The sequence below is a fragment of the Monopterus albus genome, unplaced genomic scaffold (genome assembly GCF_001952655.1).
Source record: "Monopterus albus unplaced genomic scaffold, M_albus_1.0 scaffold2.1, whole genome shotgun sequence".
Lineage (NCBI taxonomy): Eukaryota > Metazoa > Chordata > Actinopteri > Synbranchiformes > Synbranchidae > Monopterus > Monopterus albus.
Window position 1 is genome coordinate 3,022,460 of NW_018127882.1, and position 11,565 is coordinate 3,034,024.

Genomic DNA, 11,565 nt, shown 5'->3' on the forward strand with positions numbered 1-11,565 from the left:
TCAGCAATTGACAAAGAGAGATTTAAGGCATCTGCTGGTTGAAGATTTTTTTAAAATCATAAGCTGGTGTCACATGACAAGCAGAAAGACCTTTTTCTAAATGAACACAGAAAGCAGCATGCCTCTGGGTGATGAGTTTCAAATGTGAGAAAATTCATGTGTGGTGGTGTGGGCCTGTGAGAGTCACTGATGTTTATGTAGTAATGGATGAAAACCGGTGGAACTGTGGTTCGTTAATTCAGTAACTGGATAAGAGAGAGTTGTCATTAACCTTGGTTATAATACGGTGTATCCACTGATATCAGGGTGTCAGTGACTGATTCTAATACATGATGACTGTGATTCAGATTGTATGTAGATAAGACCTGACATGGAAATGTAAGAAAATAATTCACTGATCATTTAATTTGCTTGCAGTCTTCCATCAGGGCTTCACTTGTAAGAGTGAAACATTTATTCTAATATAAGGGTGTGTTCAAACTCAAAGCTTCAGACGCTGCACAAATCCAGTAAATGCAAAGAAAGGCCTCAACTCCTGAAGTGACAAACTGAGTCAAAGTTGCCTCATACAAGGTGAAAATGTTTCATTTTAAGGAAAAGGGCTATTCACCTCAAGCCTTTATGACTCCTATTAATGAATGTAAAAGAAGAAGAGTGTGAAGGAAAACCGAGAGACGTGGAGATCTAGTTTTGTGTTAAGGGTCAGGGTCTATGAACACAGGGCTCCACCACAGCCTACACCAGAGATAACATGCACCTCCTCTTACCAGTTGACTAAACAGGGGCCAAGAAGATGCATGTGGTGACAGCAACAACTGTAACTGGTAAACTTATGCTGCTCTTTTCACCTTCAGGTTTCTGCTGTTGATGTTGTTGAGAGTGAAGACAACACTGAGAGCTGAAGAATGGGCTCAACAGCCTTCTCCTTACATACAGTACGTAACAAAGCCATCTCCACGGTGAACCTTTTGCTCATCACGATTGCTGCTCTCTCTCCCAATAAATCAAAAAAATGTAACAGCACAGCAGTAGGCTCCCTTTCAGTAATGAGATGAGGTGAAATAGAAGTTAACTCAAGGAAGCACCGACTTTCCAGTCATACACCTGCTTCTAAAGCTTTACACCTCCACTGTTCTACTTCAGCTATACTGTATGTGCACAAATCTTCACTGAGCCTTTATGATAGAGAACATTTTAAAATTTGTGATTATTTACTCCATATACACAATAGAGGATTTATGCACCAAGTGCAGAACAAATATTACAACATCATAAAATACAGGAGCAGCAAAAAGTGCCACTTCACTGAGTTCACTGCAAAAGTGCCCACATGTTCCCATGTCATATATAAACCAAATAAAATAAAATAAAATAAAATAAACGGCACCAAGTAGGATTACTCACTTCTAACTTCTGAAACACCATGCACCAACTTCCCTGAACATTTGTTAATAAATAGCAATAATCAATACTTAAGACTAATTGATATGTTCAAAACATTAAAAACAAAAGCCAAATTTTGTTCACTGTCCTGAACTAAACAATCCCATCTGGGCTTTTCACGGAGACAAACTTGCAAGGAAAGTTATACTGTATGTTTGTTGTAAACGATACAACAAAAATCCTTTTAATAGCCCAAAATCTTATAGTTTCAATAGTTAATGACACAAAAATGACCAAAAGTTATTTAATTACTTGAACCACAATGCGAATATGATTGTAGTTCAACTACCAGGAAGCTACTGCAAAATGTAGTTAAGGTACTAGTTTAATTACATGTAGTTCACTGCTCCCCAACACTGAGCATAGCCAAAAATGTAGAAAAAACAAACTAATATACAATAAGAGATGCACTGCTATGATAACATGAGTCTACTTTTGTCTTACTCTTGATTCGTGGCTTGCACAACTCTCTCTGATGTTGTTAACTTCCAAACAATCTGTATGAAGAGCAGTAACCTTCCATCTATCTGCCCAACCTTCACTCTACAGTATCTATTTATCCATTTGTCAAATGGTCCCGAGTGAATGTGTGAGGCTGGAGAATTTTAGTTCTGACTGATAGATATCAGCCCTTTCATTTCCATCGGAAGAAAGGTTAACAGCTCATCATTCTTCCTCCACCTGAGGTGAAGAAGTGCTGGAGCACAGAGAGAGGGCTGGGTGCACTGATAACAGTGGATTGACAATAGAAGTGGTCTCAACAGATTCAATACTGTCTAGGTGAGGAAGAAAGAAAGCTGTTATCCTCTGACCTTTAGGCCTAATGGAAACCCATAAGTACCTAAAAATAAGGTTGAGAGATTGTTGAGGTTTTCATGGCAAAACAATGAGGATTTGATAAATACACAGACACACACACACACACACAAACAATATGAACTACAGATGTCTTAGCACCTATAACATCTTACCACAGAGAAACCTTGTCCGCTCTCCAGCAAATCTGATGTCACTGAAGGTCTTTTTGCTCCTTCTGATGGCAGCCACATCCCCACAATGTCCAGAAAGCTCCATGATGAGCCGCTCAGTGGAATTTTCAAGCAATCCGCCAATGAATACCATCACATCCTGGTTTGAATTTAAAAAAATTGAACAGTTACATTTTTCTTTCAGACTCTCAGAACACGTACAAGAAAAAAATCTTTCCTGTGAGAAACCATGAAAATGATATTAAAAGTTTACTTGAGAAAAAAAATATATATATATGATGGAAATACAGAATGATAAGCGATGACACTGAATCCTTTTTATATTTCAGGAATAATTATGTCAAACCAACCCTAGTACTAAAATCAGTGATCCTTTTGTGTCTATGGTCTGGAGCATGAAGGACGTCACTGACGGAATGAGGATAAATGTTGTCTGATCAAATCTCACACGGATCAGGCTTTCCATTGGATGAGTGCCTGGTTAAGTCTGCACAGGGGGATCTGGAAAATCGATGGATTCCAAACCATCTGGGCTTTGATATTAAAACCATCATCTAACCTAAAAAACATGGAATAAACTTGACTCTCGGGTTACTTTGGCTGGCCGAGAGTCAAATTCATTTTTTCTGTATCTGATGCAAACAGTGCCTGTGTAAAGTCCGAGGTTTGAAGCTGAACATTTGCAGGAATAAAACTGGAATAAAAATGCTGTATTTTTTATTTATACTGCATAAAAAATATGTCTTCTACTTATACATCAAGCTCAGTAATAGATTATTCACATTTTATGCTTTGCTTGGTATATTTAGGTTGGTGTGAAATCTGTTAATTGTGTTGCTGTAATGCCTTTTTCTTTCAGCTTCCAATTCCTGTGCGAGATTGTAAACCATCAGGTTTTAATGAGGAAATATTGACTAGCTATTGAATGTTGTGAAAATTGTATTGCAAGATTAGACATCTTAAAATAAATGTGTTATCACCATGATTGTTTTATTGATCAGATCCTGTCCCTCTCCATTGTCACAGTCTAATCTTTGTTTGCGTGTTGTTCTAGTTTCTCTGTTAAGATTCATTTCTCCTCTGTGTGCATTCTTCCAACTTTTGAAATATTTTTTGTAACAAGTCAAGCAGCATCATTTTAATGTTATTAACAAGCCTAAAGTGTAGATGGCCAAAGTTAGTGATTTTTGCGTTGGAGTTTCTGAGTTTTGTATTGTATTGTTTTTGCCTTGGAACCTGAACTGCACATTTTCATCACAGTTATATTGCGGTGATTAGGTTGATACACAGGTTATACGGACCCCACCAACAAAGGCTGCAACCTTGATAGAGTTCAGCTGTCTAAAATCTACACTGTTGGGCCCACTGCTGAACAAGCCAGCTACTCAGTCGGCTTCTCTGCCACCAAGCTGAGAAGAGCCGCCTGTGGCCGGATGACAAACACTACTTCACAGGTCAGGTAATCCTGAAAGCATCTGGGAGCACACGGACTGCTCCTGCAACCAGTAACATAACAACCTCTCTCCACACTGGTTCCAGTCAGTGAGAGCGCTGGACCGCTTCTCGCTCCAGGGCTCTAAGGCATCAGCCAAAGCAGGCATTTTAAGTTTTCTCCTCTGTGCTTGGGCTGGTTCTTGTTAGTTCTTGTTAGAATCAGAATCAGATCAATCAGCAAATTACAATCCACTGTCTCTTTATTATGACTTTTATCCCAGACACAACGTGTAGGTCGTGATCACAGATTCTCTCTCTCTCTTTCCATTGCTTTTTTCTAAACAGTGATTTCATCAAGTTCCAAATTATCTCATACAGGTTGTCCCAGATACTATGACCAGGTCCAATTCCATTTATCCTGATGTACATTACTGCATGTTAATTTTGACTGTTACCCAACAGTTAGATTAATAACATTAACATGGACCCAGAGGTTGTGTTTTGGTTGCTTCTCTTGTTTGGGAACAGTGCTCCCTAGACTGAGAATTCCTTCCTTCAGATTACGACACTGGTTAATTCCCTTTGCATTAGTCTCTTATAATCAACCTAGAGGTTTGGTGGACTCACTGACCTGAGTAAGATTAATAATCAAAATTAAATGTGGTTTTAGCTATTTTGCCTCAGATACAATGGTACAGTATGATACACTTGCTTTTTGTCCTGTTTTTACCTGTTCATCATTCACTCAATCATAACATACGGTATGACATCAAGGTGCAGTCTAAACTCTCAACCTCACAATCAGTTGTCTTCAGTGAATGAGTTACCTGACAGTCCATGTGACATCATGTTAATCCCTCCTGGTTAATTTGTAATAAAAGTCACAGAATCTACCAGAGCAACAGTGCATTTATTTATTTAGGTTTAGACTCCAAGATAGTTATTCTGTTTCTCAATAAAATAAATAGAAGCAGAAATAGAGACTGCGTATATTGATCCAATGTCATCTTAAAATATAATCAAAATAACTTTTAAAGATTGGTCCAAAATAATTAAATTTAAACCATAAAAATTGATTTGGGCTTAAACAAACTTGGTTACTGATATTAGTCCGGTGACCTGAACTACAGCTGTAAAAGCAATCTAATATACAGCTTACTGCAAAATGTTCCTCAGGTAAATGCTCAAATAAAATGTACCATAGGGTGAATATAGGATTCAGTTCTTGTTGACTGATGTTTGCTGACTGTAAATAAATTGTACCATAAGGTGAATATAGGATTCTGTTCTTGTTGACTGATGTTTGCTGACTGACACACAGAACAAAGTGGACCCAGCAGTTATGTTAAAAGTGCGTCGAGCAGATTCATTCATGCACACTCTGAGCGGCTCCAATTGCTTTCCCATGGCTAAAAAGCTGTAAACTAAATCATACAATTTTCCTATCAATCATTTCCTAAATTAGAAATAAATGTAGTGTATTTTTCATTCAGTACTCAAAAGGTTGGACATAAAAGCTTAAATTACGGGCCCAAGAGGAGCTGTTATACCGCCCTGCAGCTTTAGGGGTGGAGAGCCTGTAGCAAAGTTATGGTAAAACACATCAAAGGTACTTTATAGCTTTGTCCTCCTCATGTCACGGCTCGCTCTGGCACATGGCCCGAACGTATTCGTCCCCTGACCTTGGCAATGATGATGGCATTAAAACCAGAACATGCACATACTGACGGCTGCTCTCTCACTCGCATACCCAAACCAATGACACCCACACACCCACAAACACTAGGACAACACCAAGGTGATACCGTAGTTGGCCTGCCTTTACTTTGTAGTCAGCTAAAACAGCGGCTCACAGCACGATTCAGCATTAATTTACAATTTCGGACATAGTTCGGCTGATGAGCAAGGAGGACAATATAAAAGGACACCAAGGCAGCAATCTGACATTTAGCTGACATCCTTGCTTAATACAAGCCTGCCTTTAAAAACAACCATTTTTTTTCAAGATACACTAGAGAATGTGACTGCATTACCAAATGTCTGGCTTTGAATGGGGGATCAAATCCATACTGGGGACTCTTTAGCAATGTAGGCACGTAGACATGAAGGTTCTGAAGGGCATCTCTGGTTTTAAACTTGAGGGTAATTACAGACAAACAACCTTGACATGGATGAAAAAGTGCTGGAAAAAGAAAAGCCTGAGGAAGTGAGGACCATTAAAGACACTCAGAGTAATTCCCTGAAGCAGCAAATGAAATGTAGGGCTATGGACCAAAATGGGGTTGAATCTGTTTGTAAGGAAGTAATGGACACAGAAAGGGTAGAAAGAAGATAGAGAGACATTTAATCAAACCTCAAGTTTTTCTGTCCAGGGCCTGTCTAGAAACAAAAACCAGTGTCATTTACTGTGATACTATTAAACATTTACTCCCAATTGTTACCGTGATGACAAATAATATTAAACCTTTTTCTCAGCAGATAAATAATATGAATGTAATAATGCTTTAAAGGCCTCTGTCACAGAAGACAATCTGACATTTCACAGTAGAATCAGTGGCATCATAAATTTTATTAACTACACTGTGCTCTTCCCACTGTGACATGTCAGAATGACTTCTGTGAAAGAGACCTGGCCATATTACTTCTCTCCACTGCATAATTCAGAAACCATTAGACGTTTAAGTAGTATGTCTAAAGACTTGTCATTTTCTACAGACTTACAGGTTTGATATTTTTATTTAAGTCACAGCTAAAAACTAATTCATTAACAAAACAAATGCATCAATTTTCATTATTTTCATTACTCACAATTTGTTAATTCATCACCAAATTTCTGCTTCTCATTATTTAATATCTGTGGGTTTTGGACTAAAGTATTTAATGATAAATTGAAAAACAACTGACAGACTAATTTGCACTTAAAATGATAGTTCACTAGTCTGAACAACTATTCCAATGAATCACAATTAAACTGAGTCTGGCACTGAAAGCAAGACAAAGCAAAAGTATAAGCACCAAGGTGCAGAAACCAACACTGCTGTTGATATTTTATTCCAAAATGCTCAACTTTGTTGATTAGATACTACGTAACAATATCGATGGAATGTACATGATATACTGTATTATATATTGACCTAGCAGGAAATCACAAAGGAGAGCTATTAATTTGCCACCTCCTTCACAGTGGATGATTGCACTTGCAAATTATTTGACACATCATAACTACAAAAACCTGCCTCAAGATATGCTGGATGAGTGGCTGCAGTGTTTTAGGAGTGGAATTTTTTATGTGGCAGAACCTATCTGTGGAGCATGGGACAGGAGACTTCAGTGTTTAGTCTGTAATGTAATGTAATCTAATGCAAGAATGTAATGCTTAAGTTCAATAATTGTTTCTGATGCAACGGTAAGCCCAGGTGGGCTGAGCACATCTGTGTGCATGTCACAACTAAAAACAGACGTGAAGCCAAAAGAGAGAAATACCGAGTTTTGTTGCTGTTCAGTTAAAGGTGAATGTAATAGGTGGAGAAGCTGGGGGTCCTGCTTTGTGTGATGGCCCTTATATGCAACCTGCTGCCCTCTGTCCATATCACACACACACTCAGCACTTTTGCCTGCCAAAAACATAAGAAATACCTTAGGAAATAGGACACTGACTCACACACAGCACACTAAGTGAAAAAAGATGCAGTTGAAAGCAACATTTCTGTGCCCATATCCCATTTTCTCCCCGCTTTGTGTTCACTGTGATACTACTTTTAAAAATACATTAAAGAAAGAATCATAGAAGCTTATAGTATGACCCCCTGCAATGCTATGCTGGAACTTTATCACGCTGTCCCCCTTAGAAAAACCCCAGCGGCTTCAATTACAATGAAAAACCTACCAGTGAGCTAGAACTCTGCTCAGTAGCATTGTTTGGCTCCGAGCAAATGTCTTCTAATCTGTTCAAATAAACTGCTGTGGTAAATGCTGTTATTTGGATGGCATTTTCCTTTCTTTCTGCTTCTGTGTGCTATCGAGGAATGTCATCTTATTTGTTTCAAAGGACGGTTTTGACAGTCTCTTGGTCTATTGTAGAAGCCAACTGTGGCATTTTTCAAAAGAAAAAACCACTACTCTTTCATTTTTGGAGTAAATTGGCAGAGACACACCAGGCCGATGTGAAAGAACAAGCAGCAAAGGCCGACCTTTACATCACCTCTCATCGCTGTTGTCTGGGCCAATTGGGTTGAAAAATAACACTTGAACACATCACACAGACTACAGCCAATGGCTGACTAGCATGTACGTTGTACCTTAACTCCCCCTATGAGCAGTTGGCGGTATCTGTATTTGCCACTCAGAAAGGGAAAGAAGAAGAGCAAGAATGTGGAAGCTTAAGTTAAACCACACCAAATGGGTGAAATCATGGATAGTACAGGGACAGGCTGTAGGGGCTTCCCTGAACGGATCTCTTCTAGTGCACTGATTCACTAAGCTCAACAGCCAATCAGAGTGGTCTCTGTCTCTCACCGATGAGGCCCGACCACCAATTCAACATGTCCAATCAGCCGAAAAGCCACTGACAGGGACTCACTAACGGCAATGGTGCGGGACACACCGGGAGGACGAGCCCTGACAGACGCCCACTGACGGCTTTGGTGTCTCTGCCCTAAGGTGCAGTTCTTGTCTTAAAGTTGGCATAAAGGGAAGAAAATGAATAAAAGGAGGCTGAAGGTAGGAAAGAAAAAGTGAGTGAGAGGGACATTGTGGTAGGAAATATCACAAAGATGTGTGACGGTACTGTCGCAGAGAAGAGGGAGGGGTTAAGGTGAAAGATTTTGTTCAAGCAGCCTAATGGATGTGCCGCATTATATCTTAACACACCACTGGGTGAATGCTTTTACCTAAAGTGCTTTACAAGTAGCATGAGTGCTTAATTTTTTAGTGTGAGTGGCCCATAGGAAATGGAGTCCTTAACCTTAGCAGCAACATGTGCTGCATCTGAATCCCTGCTTATGATATTTTTTCTTCAAATCTCTCTTTAGCTTTCTGGCTGTTTATTTTACAACCCTTGTCTTGTAGCCTCAAAATTACAACAAACTCTGTATAAAGTACATGTTCTCATTCATGTGCTCATCTCTGATCATTCGTTTAGATCAAGATCTGAGAGGGAAATGATGCATTAATTAATTTCTGATGCATTACACTAAGGGTGAATGTTTAACTCAAACACACTACTGTATTACACTATCAGAGGTATGACTCATTATAATGAGGAGCTCTCAGTGAAGTCCGGGTGCAAACTGGTGTGTTCTCCATCTGACTGCCTTAAAACATTCCCTAGAGAGAGGGAAGAAAGTTCCTGAACATCAGAATCATATTTAATTATTTACAGAATGCAAGTACTGTATGAGGGGAAAGTGTGAGCACAGGCCATGCTGAGTAGGAAGGTGTTTTTGCATTTTACTGTTTCCCACAGTATAATGATATAGAAATGTATATTTAGTACACAGTAATGTTTATTTGCACAGAAATTTAAGTCATTTTTAAATATGTTATGGTGAAAGTGACAAAGCAGTGCTCACCGGCCCTCAGGAATTTGCCTACCTTCTAGGTGTCTGAACAAAGCCCCATGTCGCGCAGCTGGCAAAGTGTTTTCGGCAAGTTTATCTGGTCAGACCTACTCATATAGACGGCTACGTTCTAACCAGCTACATATCTGAAGCAATCAAATTGCTAAGGGCATGGTCAAGATTACAACAGTGCTACAGCATTACACACAACATTTTCTCTGCTTCAGTTCAAGAGAGAATGGCTGGAAACTGGGCCGCCATGAAAATCAAAGGTCTGCTCATCCTCCCTGCAGACTGCAAAGGAATAACAGTGTGTCTGTGTCACGTGATGTTGGATATTGTGTGAGCATGGTGGCTGTACCTGGCTAGGTCCTGCTGTGTTTGAACAAAGCCTTGTGGGGAAATTCACAAACAGCAGCTCTATGACTGAATGCGAAAAAAGCAACTGCTACATGACTTTATGTAGCCTGCAAATTCCTGGGTACCACATTTGAGAGGGACTTAAATGTAATCATGGGGTTTCTGCAACAAAGAGGTGGTGTCTCTGCCTAACCAGGGTAAATAAATGTTAAAAATCAAAATACACCTTAGATGATTTCCTGAGTGGGCATGAATCCATTAATTAGTTTTACAGTGACACTTGAAATGATTTGGAAATGTTCCCTTTGCAAACTGTAGTGTTTATAAAGACAATAACCAGATGGAAACATCTTATTTTGGCAAATGCAGTGATTTAAACACCTGACAGTTCAAAGAACCTCATCACACTGATACAACTGTAAATCCCATATTCCCATTAGGTCCTGATAATGGCTTTGCAAAATTACCCAATAAAGCAGCAATATTAAAAAGAACCTAACCTCACTATAAATGATACAGGTAAAATCATCTCCAAGAAGGTATTGTCATTATCACCTGACCCTATGGATCCTTTGCAGGGAAAATATATTGAAATATGAAACAATGCATTTGCCCTTCAAACTGGCATGAATTGTAAGTGCCATTTTTTAGAGCCCATAAAAGGGACTGGACTTATTGTCACATAGGCAACAGCACCTTTGAGAGCCATCCTAATACCACCACTGAGTGCAGGAATAGTGCTCACTCCACTCCTCTACTGCTCAGACTTACACGATGCAGAGTATGTCATTCAATGGCTGCTTAATTTTTGTTGACCTACTATTATGGCAGCATGCGCTGCCGACATTTTCTTCTGGTTCAGACACTGACTGTAAAAACGATGAACAAGCTGACAGCTCCCAGAAGTGAAGCCTCCAAAAGTCAACCTGTCTTTATTTATGCATGAATTTATCTTAAAACATGGACAGATCTTATTCTGTGTTACAATTACCAACAAACACACTATCTGAAGTAAAGACACCAACAAAAGCTTATTAGAGTCCAATCAAAGAAACAAAATTGGAGGCGAGGATGAGAACTACATTTTAAAAACCAGTCAAACATTTTTGCTATTTACAAGAAGCATTTGCTGATGAAAAGAAATTTTCTAAGACTTAAGACTGAGAGATGCTGGTTTGCATAAAGCTGGAAAGGGTTACACAGTAATCTCAGAGAGTTTTGATATTCATAGGTCCAGAGTCAGACAAACTGTCCATAAATGGGGACAATCTACTTTCTGTAGAAGTGGATACACAGCTAAGTGACTCCAGAAACATCAATGCACACCTGAAATTTGCTCCTGGCACTCCACAACACTTACTGGGATCAAAAGGGCAATAGTGGACAGAGCATTATGATTCGAGACTGTGCTGCTGCCTTGGGCCTGGGCAGCCTGCCATCATCGAGGGGAAGATGAACTCCAAAGTTTATCAAGGTATCTTATAAGATAATGCCAGGGTGGCTGTCTGCCAGCTGAAGCTCAGCACAGTAGAAGTCGAGTGTTGCAGCAGGACAATGGCCCTAAACATCTGAATAAATCTGCTCCAGAATGGCTCCAAACAAAGAAAGTCTACCTTTTAGAGTGGCTCAGTCAGAGCCCAGATGTTATCCCAACAGAGATGCTGTGGAATCAACTCAAGAGAGCTGTTCACAACAGACACCCTCAGATTATCTCTGAGCTGGAGCAGTTCTGCAAGGAAGCACAGCCCAAAGCCCACATAATGAAAGAACACAGCTAAGAT

General features: G+C 39.5%; 1 protein-coding gene across 1 annotated transcript in view; it reads right to left on the minus strand.

Moving 5' to 3' along the window:
• Positions 1 to 2,109: 2,109 nt before the first annotated feature.
• LOC109955263 (ecto-NOX disulfide-thiol exchanger 1-like) overlaps positions 2,110 to 11,565 on the minus strand; it is an 11,350-nt gene continuing 1,894 nt past the window's right edge. The window contains exons 3-4 of the mRNA XM_020591254.1: positions 2,415 to 2,571; positions 2,110 to 2,168 (exon numbers count right to left, since the gene is read on the minus strand). Of these exons, the coding sequence (XP_020446910.1) occupies positions 2,110 to 2,168; positions 2,415 to 2,571 (216 nt within the window). The remainder of the gene's footprint in view (positions 2,169 to 2,414; positions 2,572 to 11,565) is intronic.